This window comes from Tasmannia lanceolata, unplaced genomic scaffold (assembly GCF_043159265.1).
Source record: "Tasmannia lanceolata isolate RefF3 unplaced genomic scaffold, GAP_Taslan_0.1 ptg000025l, whole genome shotgun sequence".
Taxonomy (NCBI): Eukaryota; Viridiplantae; Streptophyta; class Magnoliopsida; order Canellales; family Winteraceae; genus Tasmannia; species Tasmannia lanceolata.
In genome coordinates, this window is record NW_027518702.1 from 13,411,709 (window position 1) to 13,430,243 (window position 18,535).

Genomic DNA, 18,535 nt, shown 5'->3' on the forward strand with positions numbered 1-18,535 from the left:
AATGGATTAGGATTGTGTAGATGGAATAGAGAATCAATGTCAAATCCTTAGAAAGATACCAATATAAGCAATATAATCTTAAGTCTTAACTGTAAACAAAAAATTGGCAATAACATAACTTAGTATTCCCAATTAAATGGATATGTACAACCAGCCCCTTCCCTAGGTTTAGGACAGTATCTGATAATCCTAAGAGAGAGACCTTTATAAAAGGGGCAAGGAAAAAGCCTAAAGAATAAAGACCAGGCACATAATGCAAATAGATTATTTCATTACAAGACACCCTATAATTTACCAAGTTGATAGACAATGAATTTCCTTCTGTGAATGAGGAAATGAATAAAGAAAAGGCATATAATTCAAATAGAATATTTCATTACAAAACATCCTATAATTTACCAAGTAATCAACCAATTAATTTCCTTTAGTGAATGAGAGAGAATTAGAAATCAACCTAAGCTCTCAAAAGGGTGTGCATCTCTTTAAAAAAGTTTGAGAAAGGCCAAGCTGGCCAGGGATAATTCTTCAAATACTTGATGACCAGTATTGACCCGCCTTCAGACCAAAATTTACATTGACGAATATTTGCCAAGAATTTCATGCCCATATCGAAGCCACTATAACTTCCTCATCAATTGCTTAAGAGCCGCCAACAGGACCTGCGAAAGAAAAAATAAAAGCTCCAGATGAACAAAGATTATAACCCCCAGAACCTGCTTTCGTATTCTTACCATTGGCCTCAATAAAGGAAGATAGCACAGGTTCAGCACAACTGGCTCAAACAAAGCTACCAACAGTTCCACTGCATAGAAAGTTATAATAATTCCTGAATAATATGAGTGTATCTGTGTGTTTGTCATATAGTTATTCGCTATTACTTGCATATGTTAGTAGAGCAGTTATATAAATATTCTTTGGTGATGCAACCAATAACGTTGAGTACAAAAAGGCTTTCACATGGTAGTAGACCAGTCACTTGTCTTGGGTTTGCAGCGTCCAAAGAGTCCACACCTTTTTAAGATTACTACTTTAAGTAGGATGAGGAGATATGCTATATTACATGGGATGTTGAGAAAAAAACAATTCTTTACCCAATTTAAGTTTTCTTTCTCTGTTTTTTTTTTCCGAGAAGGCAAGAAAAACATATATAGAAATGAAAGAATTACAGAAGGGGTATACATTGCCCCTGAAACAAATACATCCCTAATAGCACCCTCCTTAAGAAGAGAATTGGCAACATCATAGCCTCTCTAAGGATGGTTGGGCATTCATGAAGCAACTTTAAAAATATAGTCATGACAAAGCACAGATGGTCCATTTGGATGCCAAGAAAAGCAGGAAAGTACAAAGAAATAACGGTTTTTTACCGTCAAACGCAGTTGACGTCACATTTGGTTTACAGGGAAAGCAGTTATTCGAAATATGGGGAATGCCTTGTCCGCTCCTTATTGGCCGATGTGGCAGCCAATTACCCCGGCTTGTTTTCTTCTTCTTTTGAGAGGAAAAGGGAGAAATTCTCTCCCCCGAAAATCGTAGGTGACTGGTTCTAAGAAAGATCGACGACCACCCTAAACCCGGAAGATTACCTCCCAACGTCTTTGTCGCCATCAACAACATGACAGTCATGCTCATGGACGCCCTAAACTCGGCATCTTACCCCCAAACGTCTCCGTCGCCATCAGTGGCATGACGCTCATGCTCATAGTCGCCCAAAACCCGGCAGCTTACCCCCAAACGTCTCTCACGCCATTAACGGCATGACCCTCATGCTCATGGTCCCCGTGAATTCAGTGTTCGAACTCCACAGCTTGCTCACCCAGCCAGGGGCCATCAACAAGGGGCACGCCGTGAATTCAGGGTTCATTACGTAAATAAAAGGTGAAAATTGCCAAGTTCTTCTCCCACAGCTCATAAAAAACTTTATCTTTTCCCTTTCCAACCGTGAAAACCAGACAACCATTGGAATCGAGAAATATTCAATGGAGACATTGTTCCATTCCTTCCCCTTGTCCTGTCACCACATTGGCACTTTCCATTTCCATTTCTTTCCCGACATCCAAACGTACCCTCAACTCAACTCAACAAAGCCTTTGTCCCAAACTAGTTGGGGTCGGCTAAATGAATCCTTTAGAAAAATTTCATGAAGAGTGAAAATAAGGGTGGCACTTCAACGAATCAGGCTCAATCTTCGACAATAGACCTTGCTGATTGTGGTTGCATCAGTATGTGTAACATTGCAACTCCTAGTGCAACCCTAATTGTTCAAGTTTACAATAGATGGATTAGTGTTGTAATTCCTAGGTTGAATACCATGCATGGTTTAAACTTTAAAGCAGTGTTCTAAAAAGCGCTGGGCGGAGCTGGGCGGCTGACTGACCTCCCAGCGCCCAGGTGTTTTTAGGTGTTTTTCATTTTTTTAGATATTAATATATTTTCATAATATCTTGCATTTTTTTATATAAAATATAAATACTTGAATACATAACAATCCAAACCATTTTATGCATAAGCACTAAACATTAAATAATAACAAAAAGTCAAAAACATAATAAGAAATTAAGCATAAAGTACTTAATAATTTAAATATTTATCAATACAACACAAATCCATGACAAAAAAAAGAATAAAATCCAAGCACTTCTTCAGTCTTCACCAATCATTGTCCTCTCCCTCCAAGACCAAGATTCTATGTTCATCTGAGTCTTCAAACCCGCCTTGCCCAGGCCCACGCTCAGCGCCTAGGCACCTCCTCATCACTTGGGCTGCTGCCTAATAACGCCCAGGCGGTGAGACCGCTTTTTTAAATGCCCAGGGCCTGGGCGGTGCATTTTTTCTGACCAGACCGCCTTTAAGATCTGATACATAGAGTAAACCATATAGCCAGAGAGAAAGATTGTCTTAGAAAATATTTTTTTTTTTATGGATGAAGAGTCCATATATCAAAGCTTAGTTGTCGATTCCATTTCTTCGTCGTTACGTTTTGGCCAGTGGAAAGGGATGTTTCGCCGTTTCAGCCGTTTCAGCATTTCGTTTCGGAAAAGGCGCCACGAAGACTGGGGAAATTTTTTTAACAATTAAAATTAAAACAAAAAACAAAAAATTGATAAAAAAAAATATTAGAAACAATTATATGAAACAAATATTTAAGAAATACATTTATTACTTAAAAATTTAAATTTCATGCAATACATCAAAAAAATTACAAATTACATCTCAAATTTCATCGCTCCACTGCCAAACATACAAATTAATTCATCTCCTGAATCCTCCTACGGGCTCTCATAAGGAGATCACCATACTCAATGGAGTGGTTGCTCTCATAGTTGTTAAAATCCTACAATTCAAGAATCGAGCGTTGATTGATTCAAATCGAAAGGAAGAATCATTTTCGTAAAAATCGCACGATTTCTTCGATTCTGTATTTTTTATTTTTTTTCTGCAGTGGGCCTTTACGATTAGAAATAAATCGAATCTATACCTGTCACCCCAACTTATAACCTAAAAACAAAAATAGAAGATCCTAATTCTATTCTCTTACCTTTTCTCTCCCTGTTTCCTTCTTCTTCTCCTCATCCTTCCTACTTACCAATGCCAGCAGCAGGTTTTGTTTCTGTTGCAAGGTTTATTTGCCTGTTTCAACTAAGATTCAGGTCATGTTTGTCATGTATTCTGAGAACTAATTGGACTCACAATTGATTCTCAAAATCCAAAACAAACAGGAACATTTGATGGTTGCATAATCCAAAACAAACAGGGCCTTTATATGGAAATCTGTTAAATGATTTAGCCCCTATATGTTTTTTTCCCATGATTCAATAATTTAAGTTACGTTTGTTTTGGATTTTGAGAACTGATTGTGATTTCAATATGGAAATCATTTCACTGTGCTTTGTTTACTGCTGACACTTCTTTGCATGATGATGATTATAGAATTGAGTGTGCTTTGTTTATTGCTATGATAAATTATATGATGACTTATTGTATGATGAATATAGTTTGTGCTTTGGTTTGTTAATTGTAGAATTTTATATTTAATTTAATAGTTTTGAATGAAAAATAGATAATTACTCATTTTAGTCTTGTTTTTGACCTTTTTATAGTTTTAAATACTTGAAAAAATCTTATGATTTGCAATCCGATTAACGATTCGAACACGATTCAATTCCAATTTTCAAAACCTTGGTTGCTCTCGGTGTCATTGTCACTAACATCTCTAGGGACATCGCCAGCATCCTCGTCTTCGTCATCTGCAGTAGCAACTCCAGCAGGATCTTCAACATTTTGCCAACCTAAATCATCTATTGTGATAACAATAGGGCCATCTTTAGCAACCCAATCAATCATAACATCAAGGTGATCTAGACTACTTGGGTCGCAAGTGGTTTATGATTTTTTGTGTAAATTCCGAAAAAAAAATTCATCTACTCAAATGTGTTTAAATTTAAACATAAACTATGATGATTAAGAAGTGAGAATATTAATTAAAATTAGTATACATTTCTCGAAACTTGGGATTGTTATGAACAAGCACCAGGTCATCTAATCTCCGATGTTCCAACAAGTTTCTCTTTGCAGAGTGGATGTATTCGAAAGTACTCAAGTTCCTTTCACATCCTGTCGCGCTATAGGTTTGGCTTAGAATTCTGGTGGCAAGGTTTTATAGTTTCAAGACATCTTTGCCAAACTGATTCCACCATGCACTTGTACAATAACCAAAAGTTAAGCATTAATTTATTGAAAGTTTAACTGAAATAAACTTCATAAAATGAATAAATTAATTTGCCAGGCCCCAACTTGGTTCAGTTGCAGATTGCCATCACCATGCTGAACTGGCCTGAAGGCATGTGATACTCCTCAACTTGAGCAGTGATGGTGCCCTATGTACCTTCATCATTAGGTACTAATCTACTAACGCAATCCACCAAGCCTCTAGTGACTTTCAATCCGCGCAGGACTATATAAGTCTCTCCCTTTTGTGATCTTATTTCTCATCATAAGCAACAGTGCTCCATGCCTCCATGGTTAGGGGAGCAACTCGGGTCGATTTTTGGGAATTTGGGTTGAGCTTTTACCTTAAAATCGGGTTCGGGTTGATTCCAATTCATTTTTTACCAGAAGCTCAACCCGACCCGACACAAGTTGCACCCCTATCCACGGTTATAGATAATTCTTGTTATCTTTCGAGCCCGCTCAATTGTGTCTCCTACGACAGGAAACACGTCTGGTTTGCACACGGAATCTAGTAGAAGTTTCCATATTTAATTTCTAAGTTTTTGCTCTTAGCTTTATAACTAGACTCGCTATCAGTTATACACGACATTGCCCGGGCCTACTCCTAACACTATGGAATAAAAAATACTGAATAATGCATCGACATTCTTCGACATTCTTCACCATGCCAGATGCATCAATAGATTTAATGGAAACTACTTTAGGGCAATATACCAAAAAGTTCATTGGAGAACGTTGTTTAGCATCTGTCCATTCATCAGCCATAATGCAACAACCAGTGAATTTCCATTGAAACTTGACTTATGTCAAGTAGTTCTGTACTTCCCCACAATTTTCTTTAATAATAGTCATCTTAAATCGTGATAAGCAGGTGCCCTATAACCTATAACCTATAACCTGATCCTACCGCATTTACGGCATCAAACATAGGTTGCCAATATAGGGAGTTTTTTTTTTAATGGCATCGTAGCAAAGCATGCCAACCGCCATGTTGGTCCGATCAACAGTTTCATTCGTTGCCCAAGCACTTTTAATGCTTGGCTGGGTTTCAAGGGTTTTTCGTGGTGCAAAAAAATGTTTAAGTTCCTACACACCACCCCCCACCCCCCACCCCCACCCCCCCCCCCCCCCCCCCGCACGATACTTTTTTCCTCTTTCCACCTCCTTCTGCAATTTATTTTCCCTCATGTCATGTCGTAGATGGGCTAATTATATCAACATCTTCTTCATCATCTTCATCTCCGTCTTCTTCTTGTTGTGGGGTTCCATATGGATTACCAACTTCTGCTCTGACTATGTTTTTCCTAGCTTTTTCTTTTTTCTTATCTTCTAAGAATTTTCTCATTCTCAATTTTACATCAGCATTTACCTTTTTACATGTTACTTCGTCAGGAACACCCGCTAGATGTTCTTTCAATCGGGTGATACCTCCATTCGATATAACTTTATTACAAAACACCCATATTAGTTTATTTCGTTGACCCGACACCGATAATCCATAAGCACATGCCAGGTTATTCGATCTTGCAGAACCAATAGATGAGGCTCCTCCAGAAGGTCCCGGACTAATCTTGTTTTTAAAATTTATTGAAATGAAATAGGAATAAAGATGATGATTTAAAGTAAACTTAAAACTAAAAGAAATCCAAAATAATTCACAACACAAGGTATAACGGGGGACCTCGTTTTTTTTTAAATGATGTACAGGGGTACCTCTTTTGAATATGTAAATGTATATTTATGTCATAAAAACATGGAGGTTCATGGCATTGAGAAAGAACTATTTTATTTTAATGTAAGCAAAAGCAGGATAGACCGGTACACAAGAAAAAAACATAACTTCATTAAATTCCAAAATATTTGACTTGAAACCATAGTTACCAGTTCGGGAAACGGAAACGGGAAATACTACATGAAACGGAAACGTGAAACGTGTGAAAAAAATCAAAGGGGAAACGAGAAACGGGAAACGATAGAGAAACGCATTGGGAAACGTCTTGGGAAACCTAAGGAAATGCTAGTGAAACCTAAAGGAAACGCTAGTGAAACACATAAATGTGATGGTAACACACATTAATAAGAAAATGCTTGTACTAGAATCTTGAATATAATATATATAATTCTAAGTTCTAAGTCTAACATTAGCTTAGAAGCAGGAACCTCCTCTCGGGGTGCCGCTCCCACCTCGGAACCTCGATTCCGCGCTCCTTAGGAAGGAGCTTCTAGGGAGCGCGACCCCAGAGAGACAGGAACTGCTCTAATGACGCTCACAGCTTGCTTCTATTACTCTATAAGTCCCACGATCACCAACTTCCTTATATCAAACTCCTCCAACTCTTCAAAGTAATTCGTTGGAGAAAGCACAAAGGCTTGTGCATCTTCAGAAGGCATGAGGAACGAGTGCACACAAATGAAGATGGTGAAGATGGTGAAGATGGTTAGAAATTAGCTTTTAGATGTACTTAAATTTTGAAAGATACATATGAAAATGGTTAGAAAATATTATTTTTTGATGTGCTTGAATTTTGAAAGATATATAAAGAAAATATTACATACACGCTCCCATGGCGCTCCCAAACTTAGACTTTTCTAGAACCCACGCTTCCCCGCCCCCACTCCCGCCTCCGCTCCCGCCCCCGCTTCGTGCTTCTAAGAACATTAGCAAATCAAATACCATTTAAAATTCAAAGTTCAAAGTGATAAATCATATGTGAAACGCGTTACCAAGAAATGGGAAACGCGTTCCACAAACATTTCACATACGTTTCACCATTTTCCAAAAAGCGTTTCATACCTGTTTCGGAAACATGTTTCCCACCTACCCTAGGCGTTTCCTGCATCTATGTTTGAAACCATCGTCCTATCGGGATATACCTCCACCAGATATAACTTTATTACAAAACACCCATATTAGTTTATTTCGTTGACCCGACACCAATAATCCATAAGCACATGCCGGGTTATTCGATCTTGAAGATGCGGAACCAATAAATGAGGCTCCTCCAGAAGGTCCCGGACTCATCTTGTTTTTAAAATTTATTAAAATGAAATAGGAATAAAGATGATTTAAAGTAAACTTAAAACTAAAAGAAATCCAAAATAATTCAAGACACAAGGTATACCGGGGTACCTTGTTTTTTTCTTAATGCTCCGTTTGGTTGCCGGAATTTTTTTTATTCTTGGGACTTTTGTGGAATTTCCACAGGAAACCCACGTTTGGTTGGTGGGACCAAAATAATCCCAAGAACCAAAATAACCCCGCACGAAACCCTAGGAAGGAAAAAAAATACTCCCAAGAACCAAAATAATCCCAGGAACAAAAAATAAGCTTGCAGAAGAATTTTTTTTTCTTCCCAACAGTTCAAGCAACCAAACAAAGTATTTTTTTTTCCACCATAGTCCGGTCAACCAAACATAGGATTTTTATTTTACCGGGATATTTCCAAGGAGTTTTTTTTCACACCAAACTCCCAGGAAGTTTTTTTTTCCACAAAAATCCCAAGAACCAAAAAAATTCCGGCAACCAAACGGAGCATGAATGATGTACCAGGGGACCTCTTTTGAATATGTAAATGTATATGTATGCCATAAAAACACATAGGCTCATGGCACAGACAAAGAACTATTTTATTTTAATGTCAGCAAACTTAGGATAGACTGGTATAAAAGAAACAGCATAACTTCACTAAATTCCAAAATATTTGACTTGAAACTATCGTCCTTTTAGAGTATTTTGGAGACTAGTAACATTCCTGACATTTTTATTTTCCAAACACTCCATCTTCAAACAGGGAGGCTAGTAAATAGATTGGGATGACAACCTTGTGCTACCTCTGGTTAGAAAACAAAGTCTAAAAGGGCTTGTTGAAGCATAAAGCTTCCAGTAGAATGTGCATTAATAGTTTCACATGTTTTGAAATCTGAGTATGGTGCATTTTTTTTACTTCACAACAACTCATCTTATTAATGGAATGTAAATTAATGTTTATTGGACACGTGGGTTTTTTTTATGTGGGTGTATCAAGGAATCAAACTTCAAACATTCATCTGACTTTGAATTTCTGTCTCCACAGAAGTTGACACATGTCGGTAGAAGTTTCAACACATGACTAGACCTTCTAGTTTATCACATATTCTTTACAACAAGGATATATATGGTATATTTGATTACCCTTTTTAATTAGTTTGAAGGAACATCCCAGTTATTACCACCAGTAGTACTTAAGAATAAGAAAGTTTGAAGAACACTAATACGGCAACAGCTTGTATTTTCAGATGGAAAACAGAAACAGAGCAGACATAGCTCCCCCCCCACACAAAACAAAAAAAAAAAACCACCCACACACACACAAATATATATATATATATATATATATATATATATATATATATATATACTTTGCCAAGAAAAAGCAGTAGACCATCTATATATGCATAACCATCATGTAACAGTAAATAAGCAAAACAAAACAAAAAACCATTCTCAAAATATGCTCTGGAAGATCCAAAACTTACTGAATATATAAATAGGTTGAAATGATAGCTCATGGCACTTAGTGTGATCAAATGAGCTACACAGATGTGCTGTTCAGTCAGATTCATGGGTCCTGAGATGCCGAAAATGCAAAATCATGGCATTTCCACAAATATTGACTAATGGAAGGATCCTCTGCAAGAAAAGTACCACCCAATCAATGCATGCACATCAAAAGCATAAAGAATGCAAGAGAGAAAATAACTGATAGGGAGTTGAGTATAAAGTTGAAAAATTCAAACAAAACATAGAGGTATCCATAAGAATTTGCCAACACAAGCAGCTTTAATAGCATTAGAGAGACCAAGGTTCTGAAAATCGGAATCGAATCGTAAATCGTAACAGGGTTTGAATCGTATCGATCGTAAATCGTAAATCGTAAAAAAAATTTAGATTTATATATTAAAATGAGAAAAAATATTTAAAATATAAATAGTCAAAAATAAGAATAAAATGAGTAATTATCTATTTTTCATTCAAAATTATTAATTTAAATATAAAATTCCATGACAGCAATCCAAACTTGCGGCTAATATTGGTAGAAGTAGGAAGGATGAGGAAGAGAAGGAAAAATGACGAAGAAAAAGGAGGAGGAGAATAGAGTTAGGTTTTTCTTTATTTGTTTTTAGGTTATAAGTTCGGGCAGGGGGGGGGGGGGGGTTTATATACGATTTATTTCTAATCGTAAAGGGTCCACCACAAAAAATATGCGAACAAATAAGAATCGTAAAAAATCGTAAAAATCGTACAATTCAAAGTCAAGTCGTGAATCATACGATTTTAACAACAGTGAGTGAGACAATTCAAACATAATTACTAATAGGGAGCTGAGTATAAAGTTGAAAATTTCAAACAAAATATAATGATGTATCCATAAGAATTTGCCAACACAAGCAGCTATAATAACGTGAGTGAGACAATACTAACCATAATTACGGGAAGGGAGACAGATACTCAACAGTCTAAGCAGAACCCTTCTAAACCATTAGTCGGGACACTCGCTTTCTCTTCCGATGCTTTTTATGTGCAGAACTCTTGGAACTTGGTGTAAGGGCCAAAGTATTACCTGCCGGCTTACCAACAGATGTCCGGCCTTTCTTACAATTCCACTTCAGTGGTAGATTGTTTACCACATTGCCAATGCCATTAGAATTGCTTAGCTCAACTAGCCTTTGAATCTTGTCTTGCATCTGGTTTGTCCAAGCCACTGATTGATCAAGGGAGACTGAGTCATCCATAGGCTTTTGCCACAAATTAATTAAGATGTGCCGGTATGATTGAAATGACATTGATGGATGATATCCCTTGTGATTATGACAAATCATATTAACTTTGATGACATGCTTGCAAAGATTTCCCAACATAGACCACGAACAATCACAGAAAGCAAATTCCGATCCAGGATTCCACACTAAATGTGTTTGAGTACTGTCCTTCTGGCTTAGAACCTTGGCAAAAAGATGGTCTTTATCATCCAAGATTACAGCACTATCTGGAATTTGCAATGCCCTGTGCCATGATGTAGAAGAAATGTACTCGTCCTTAACATTTTGAAATGAACCACTTTCGTCTGCATAGCGGTCAAGCCAGTAAGCGGAATGTATCTCAGTCGTAAGCTTGTGAACCAACCAATCAACTCGTTGGAATGCACCAAGATGTGAATCATCATATAATTTGAGTTTCAACTTCACATGATATGTCTCAATGGCACCACATGCCTCCTGGCTTGCTAGTGGAAGACTTTTCATTGTTGCAAGCCACATTTCTAGCATAAAACAATAAAATGTCAACATATTTTCAACAGGATTAAAGCATAAGAACTAAAATAAAACCAAAAAAGACTGGTTATATGGTCATCTAACCAATTTTAGGCACCCAACAGTCCTTAAAGTACTGCATGAAGGTAGTTTGGTCCACAAAATCTTGAATAAATTCTCCCATAGCATTTACAGAATCCTCCCCATTCCAGATGCTGTACATAATTTTGCCAAGATGTTTAAATATCTCACGTTGCACTTCAATATTATTGCATTTCTTGATTATATTCCTCAGCCATGATCTACGTACACGCCAGAAGCAAAAAAGAACAGGACAGGAAAAGATATCCCTGAATACCACTCAATAGGTTAATACCTGACGGTTTAGCAAAAAACTGAGCAAGAAATAGAAAGAAATATAGAAAACTTGTGTCTTGCCCATAGTTAGCTAAACGAGATTCGGCAATAACACGAGACGGCAAAAATTCAAGTTTAATACGGTTTTGGTTCAGAAAAATGTAGTGAAAAAATGGAAACACAAAAAAAATGCATTTAAATTTTTGTAATTTACCAAATATAGTAGGGGTAAATTTGGAAAGTTGGCCAAAAAAACGTATTTAATATGTTTAAAACATGTGTTTAGAACGTTTTCCTCAAAAAAAAGACGGAGTTTTTTTACTGTAAAAGTTTTAAATGGAGTTTTAAACAGCAAAATATTAAAATGAGTTTTACAAGGCGTTTTTTTTGTTTTTGCTAACTATGGTCTTGCCTGATTGGGTCAAGCTCTGCAGCTGCATCATCAATTAGAAACCCACTTATCCTCCAACTCGAATCCAAAGCATGAACTCTATCTGAAAGAGCTTTCATCCATTTACAGACATCCTGCTTAGCAGAGCTCCGCGTAATGATCCATGCAACAGGAAGTGCATGTTGTCTTGAGTCAAACACAAGAACTGAGTACAGTGGATACTGCAAGCCATAGCCACCAAAATATAAGCTTCTTGGTCAATACCCGGTCTGCAATGTCACAAATATCTCCGATAATTTCAAATATCGTGTTTTTATCACGATATTTTTAACGACCATGATATTTTGAATGACATCATTCAAAAAAAAAATTGGATAAAACGACAAAATCCCGAAATAATCCAGAGATTTTAAAAATATAGCAATATTTTCATTTCATGATGATATTTTTACGATATTAATATCATGATAATTTTACCATATTTTTATTTTATATTTTTTCTTAAATTTTATATATTTAAATATTTTTTAAATAGTTTTATTTTAACATTTTTTTCTTCTGATATATAAACCCAAAAAAAATAAAAATAAAAATTTAATATATCCTGAGATTTTCCCTTGCCGAGAAATTCCCAAGAACTATATTTGTGACAGCCAGCTCCCTTTAAAAAAAAAAAAATTGTGACAGCCAGTTTGTACACGCGCATAAACAAGAGCACAGTGCATACCTTGAGTTTTTTTACACCGAACAATGAGTCAGCAGCTAGCAAACTGTGATGGCCAAAACGAATCATTTGCTGTAATTGCCATTCTGTTTGAATACCTAAAATGAAAGGGTCGGTATCCGAAGAATCCTGATAGAAGAATACAGATTTCTTATTGCGTTCAACCCATAAGCGAACGCTAGCCTGGTCGTCTAGATCCAATTCATGTGTAGACCGTTTAATAATCATCCCGAGTTTTTGGACATACTGGGATGCCAGACTATTGACTTTGGCATCTGAACCACAGTAACGCTGAACTCCTTCAATATGTTTCTCTAATACATTCTCCTCAGGAATGCCTAGGTATATCATGGACATCGTTTGCTGTTGAATTTCATTACAAATGTAGGGTATTTTCTTCGCACCTGGGCCAATAGCATCTCTGTCAAGAGGTCCATGGCATATGAAACCGGCCTTGTTGACGTGGCGTCTATTATTGTATATGATGAGTGCAACTGATGGGCGGGCATAAAGGCGCTTCACTACAAAATGGCATTGACAACCCCGCATAGATTGTGGTCTAGCAGCACGATTTCTCGTATTGAGTCTATATCTCCGGCTAGGCAGAATATCCCCACCCTCTCCGTAATTCTCAGGACCAAATGAACACCAATAACTTCAAATCCATAAATTTTTTAGTAAAGATCAGATTGTTTCCACCACGAAAGAAAAGTATAAAAACATGGGATTTACTAGCCAATTTCTAGGAAAGCCATTTCGTGGCCTTTTGCATGACAGAATAGCCATACAGGCTTACTTTTTAGCAGATTTTGTATTATTCATTTAATTCATCTGAGGTGGCTGTTCTCTTGTGCAAAAGTCAGCCACGAAATGGCTTTCAGCGAAATTGCCTAGCAAACCCCTAGAAACATATAGCCATAGAAAAACAAATTGAACAAAAAAAAAAGAGGAAGCGCAGGAGCTTAAAGATGCAAATTAAGGAACTCACACCCTAGATTCCAGATATTCATCATTCTTGTAGTTCTTTAAGCTTCCTTTTTTTCTTTTTCTTCCTCTCTCAATGTGAAACCGTGTTGGGCATTCTGCATTAGAACATTCTCCAATTATAAATGCATCAGCTCGATCGTATGGAATAAGGGCCACATCATCATTGTGCTCAGTTGTGCCAAACTTGGTCCAACTAAGATCTGCAGAAGAGAATTCTTCATTTGGTGGATTTTGCACAGGAAGATCAAGAACGGAGCCCGTTATCTCCATCTGATGTTGCGTCCTTCGGTAATTGTACCGCTGAAACATCATGATTTACACCAACAATTAGGGCAGTAAAAATGGACATAAAGAATAAAAAGTAGCAATTAAAAACATAGAAGTTTAGTAGCTGGACCTGCTAGGTCAGATGCATAAAAAGAATAGAGTTTAAGACAATTTCAAACCATTATATTTCCTTTTTCCAAGTGACCTTCTGCTTTTGTTTTCTAAAAATGCCCACTGATACAAAAATGATATGATTATCCTCTTTTTATGAAACGGTAAAGATATTGTCAATGATAAACGAAGATACAAAAATTAACAAAGGGCACTGAGATTGCCCCATTAGTAATGCATCGCGACAGACCCAGATCCTACCAAGAGAGTGCAATAGATCTTTCTCGAAACATAAAGTCATTCAACTCGTCAACTATATGCGCCAATCTCCAAGGACCTGTGCTCTTTTCTACCCAAGCATGGCATTGAGGGATCATCTTCCACCCAAAGACTACCCCAGATATTGTTGAGAAAATATGGAGACCAGTAAAAAGCGTTGAGTTCATCACACATACCAGGCAGGAAAAACCCACCTGTCTCCCTTGAACAATTATGAAACAGATTCCCTACTCCCGCCGGACTTGGATTCCCCACTGATGAAAGTGAAGCTACACCGCCGGCTTAAAATACAATGGGCCCACATTGTTTTGGTGATCCAAAGAATTCATTTGATTGGCCCTCACATAGATAGGGTGTCCACAAAAAATCAGCTCCATAGGATCATCCCAACCCTACGATTTGTGGAGGCAAAAATGAACGTGTAAAAACCTTCACAAATTTGTCCATTTTTGCCTCCACAGTTTGAAGGATTGGGATGATCCTATGGAGCTGATTTTTGGTGGACACCCTATCTATGTGAGGGCCTATCAAATGAATGGTTTGGATCACCAAAACAATGTGGCCCCATTGTATTTTAAGCCGGCGGTGTAGCTAAGTTAGCTACACCGGCGGTGTAGCTTCACTTTCCTCTCTCTCTCTCTCTCTCTCTCTCTCTCTCTCTCTCTATATATATATATATATATATATATATATATATATATATATATATATATATATAGTGTTGATCTTTTAACAAGCAAAAATTAAGTCAAAGGGAGTTCGGTTATGCATCCCGGATGCTGAAAAGTAGGGAGCTCAACAATGTGAAGTAATAAGAAGGCCATGTTTGGTAGTTTTAGAAATAGCCAGTGGATGTTATTCTAGTTGGATCGGCGATATTAAATTCACCAGCTAACACATTGACTATGAATTTCTAGAAAGGGAAAGTAGAGAATGGTGAATTGGTGATTTTAGTAATTTTGTTAAGCTGATAAAATGTGGAATTTAGATTACTTGAGTTAATTTTGATTCTCAGTAGAGGTTGCATTGCTTCTCACAATTTTAGGTTTTACCACACGATTCTTTCTATTGCAGGTTTTCCCACACGATTCATTCTATTGCAGTTTTTTTTTACAGGGTACAGTTAATCCTAGGGTTTTCTTTTATAAGGCAAAAGTGGGAAAATGAGAGAGCTTAACACCCTTAACTCCCATTTTCATGGTTACTATGCCTCACTTTTGGGTATTGGCTCAAGGAAAAAAGGTGTTACCTCAATGGATGATCTCAAGACATCAAATACCTCTTAAAAATTCAAACCTAAAGAAAGAAAACACAACGGATGGAGGCTAGTAAGATCACAAAAGAGTAAAGCATACAAGACCCTCATGGTTTCTACTTGAACTACAAATAATCAAAAGAAAACAAAAGATCCTAGAATAAAAAACCATGAGACCATGAGACCTTTCTAGCCTATAGTATGACATGTAACATAACATCTAAGTGGAATAGTTAAAATTAAACTTTGATGGTAACATCAAGGTGTTCTTTGATGATTTGGAGATCTGAGGAAAGCTTTGTTGACATCATCTCTATTTTAAATGGTCGTATGGCTAACTCTGATGCTATCAACGTGGGGGTAATGGGAGCTTCGCTAGGGGTAAGATTACTTCACACGTTTACGGTCGATAAAGTCAGGATCGAAAGCGATTCTTTGCCATCCATCAATTGGCTTAAGAAAGACTTTTGTCCTCTTTGTTTTTCTAAGATGTTTAAGGGAGAGGAAAGTAGGTCTAAGTCTTCTTGGAAAGACATTTCTTACACATTCATTTTTTTAATGGTATTTCTCACACATTCATAGAGAGGGTAACACTTTAGTCGCCTATTTAGTACATTATAGTGTCTCATGCAATAATAAAATTGTATGCCATCATATTCCTCGCATGTGGGTCCTTTCTTATGTCACATCATTTTGCTTGTATGATTTCCTCTTTTTTAATATCTATTTTAATTTGCTAAAGAAGTACGTAAAACATGATCCCAAGTTGAATGTCAAACCCTCCAAACTTGTGGGAGATGAAATCCAACAAGATTAATTGAGAGCCCCATATTTCCCTTGGGTAGGGTTTCCCTGGGTTTCGGCTTAAAACAAGGCATGCTGTCCTCCTCTCGTATGTTTCCTTTACTATTTTGAGGTCTGCCCCATGTCCAAACTCAAGTTTCGGGGTAAAAAAAAGAGTGCATCGAGCATTTACTCTAATGGACTCTCTTTTGGTAGGAATTTTGAATCATGTGGCACACCGATTCTATGATTAGGGGAAATTCCTCTTCTCATTGTTTTCTACTTTCGTTAAGTTACGCATTATTTCTCCTAGCTTATGCCCACAGTCTATGACTCTTGTGAAGAGTCGGAGAGGGAAGTCATCTATGTTGACTATATTTACATTAGAGTACGCTAGTAGTCCTTGGTCCATGGTTGGATATTCTAACATTCATCAATGATTTTTCGATGCCATTTCTGACCTTAATCTACCTGACCTTCCCTCGCAAGAGACTAACTTTGCATGTCTGGTGGAAAAGCTTGCCCCATCTTATGTAAGATTAACAGAATTTTCTCATCCATTTACATGTTGTTAAGCAAATTACACCAAAGGAATTTACAGTCTTATTGAAAATTCTGTATATACAAATGATTTTATTTTATTTTTTTATCGGTAAGCTAGGATCGAACCTGAGACCTCAAGGTTTAGAAACAACAATATATACAAATGATAAACCTAATAGACAGTATGATTCTACAAATGGATGGAAAAATGCAAAAAAATGGACAAATAAAAAACAAATACACTAAATATATTTGGCACTTAGCATCCACCAAACAGCATTGCATTGTAAAAGGTAATCAGTAATATAATAAATAAAAGGAAATGATATCAGCACAACCATCTTTTAATAAATGCACTAACTTGCATTGTCTTTTATTATTTAAGGAGCTCTCACAAGCCAATTAAAAAAGAATAGAGAAGCTGAGTTTGTGCAATTATTAAAACATGGTTGTGCTGATATCATTACCCTAAATAAAATTCTCTACCACTTCCGACTTCCGAGTCATCTCAATACCATGTTCCAGAAATTGAAGATGGAGACTATTCAAAGATCAAACCCAACTACCACAGAAAACCCAAATCGGAAAAAATAAAATAAAAATCGAACTACCACAGAAAACCCAAATCAGAAAAACAAATAAAAACAAAGACCCAACATAGAATTAAGCCCCAACAAGTGTACAAGAAGAAGAAATTCAAAAAAACTAACCAGCTGAAGCATTCTCAATACATACATTGCATAAACAAAACATAAACAGTAAATTAAGCATGCAGTCTTCAACAATCTACAAAAAGAAATCGAAAAATATAAAGATATATTCAGTAACCTGTCGGCACGTTTTCAAAGCTTTACTGTAGATTCATCGAAAGAGAAGCGAAGGGGATTTAAAGTCCCATGGGGGGGCTTGCCAGACTGTGAAAGGGCTAGTTGAGAGAGTTGGGCAAAGAGGGAGAGGAAGAGTTGTGGCTAGGGTTAGGACTTGGGAGGAGTGGAGAGCAAGAAAACGCACCAGGATTTTAACTTCTCTCTATCCCGTTAAAAAGGGTTTTTGGGGCATAACCTATTTACGTTGCGGCCCATCAAATGGACGGCTTGGATCATCTTATGGGGGGGGGGGGATCTTATGGGGGGGGGGGGGATATCTCTGCCCTTAATCCAAGCCTTATGGTTCCAGGGTAAGCCACGCACATGAAATTATGGAAACCAATACTTTCTGGGAATTGTTTTTGGGATTTTTTTTCTTGAATTTCTCTTTTCACTGTTTGGATGACATCATCTGGAATAATCTAGGAAATGTTTCTAGAATTTATCTTTTCAATGTTCGGGCATCCTATGGAGATGATTTTGGGACATGATCTATTTAAGCTGGACCCCAACAAATAAATGGTTTGGATCATCGAATGATCTGGGCCCACTACATTTTTTTTGTGCTTATAGGGAAAGACAGGGCACTTATAGGGATATTTATGTAATTTTATAGATGAGGATTATGGGGCGGGAGTCATCCCCGTCCCCCATTTCGGATAATTTATTTCAATCCCCGCCCCATCCCTTCCCTTGCTTAGATAGGGGAATCCCCGTCCCGTGAGGGCCAGGCCAGGGCGGATCCCCGTTTTCACGTGTTTAATTGCCAGCCTTAGTCATAATTCATAAATACACTGAGGGGCTCGCACAGGAAGAAAAGGCGGCCAATATATCACCTCCCTCCTTGCTACTATATTCAATCGGGCCCCACCATTGGTCGGTTTGGATCATGTATTTGGTAGGCTCCACTATGAATCATTTGAAATCGAATGTGGGACTATGCAAATCAA

The 18,535-nt window shown here is 37.2% G+C and overlaps 1 protein-coding gene across 3 annotated transcripts; it reads right to left on the reverse strand.

Moving 5' to 3' along the window:
• Nucleotides 1-310: 310 nt before the first annotated feature.
• LOC143857879 (SWIM zinc finger family protein) lies at nt 311-17,774 on the reverse strand. 3 transcript variants are annotated; one of them, XM_077368404.1, is made up of 8 exons: nt 17,548-17,774; nt 13,483-13,781; nt 12,498-13,149; nt 11,792-11,991; nt 11,128-11,237; nt 10,193-11,030; nt 9,247-9,400; nt 311-659 (listed from the first exon to the last, which is right to left on the reverse strand). In XM_077368404.1, the coding sequence occupies exons 2-6, from the start codon at nt 13,749-13,751 to the stop codon at nt 10,243-10,245; spliced, it is 2,019 nt and encodes a 672-aa protein (XP_077224519.1). In that variant the 5' UTR covers nt 13,752-13,781; nt 17,548-17,774; the 3' UTR covers nt 311-659; nt 9,247-9,400; nt 10,193-10,242. The 3 variants fall into 3 exon arrangements, with proteins under 3 accessions (XP_077224519.1, XP_077224518.1, XP_077224520.1); XM_077368403.1 differs by having other exon boundaries at nt 11,128-11,372; XM_077368405.1 differs by lacking the exon at nt 17,548-17,774 and having other exon boundaries at nt 11,128-11,372; nt 13,485-13,655.
• Nucleotides 17,775-18,535: the final 761 nt, after the last annotated feature.

Excerpts from the sequence above, each read along its gene's own strand:
- LOC143857879 (XM_077368403.1), bottom strand. The coding sequence starts at position 13,751 with ATGGAGATAACGGGCTCCGTTCTTGATCTTCCTGTGCAAAATCCACCA. Across the intron at positions 13,150-13,482 it reads GAATATCTGGAATCTAGGGT|TTATTGGTGTTCATTTGGTC; the intron begins GTGAGTTCCTTA and ends ATGGATTTGAAG. Across the intron at positions 11,031-11,127 it reads CTGTTGGGTGCCTAAAATTG|AAATGTGGCTTGCAACAATG; the intron begins GTTAGATGACCA and ends GTTTTATGCTAG.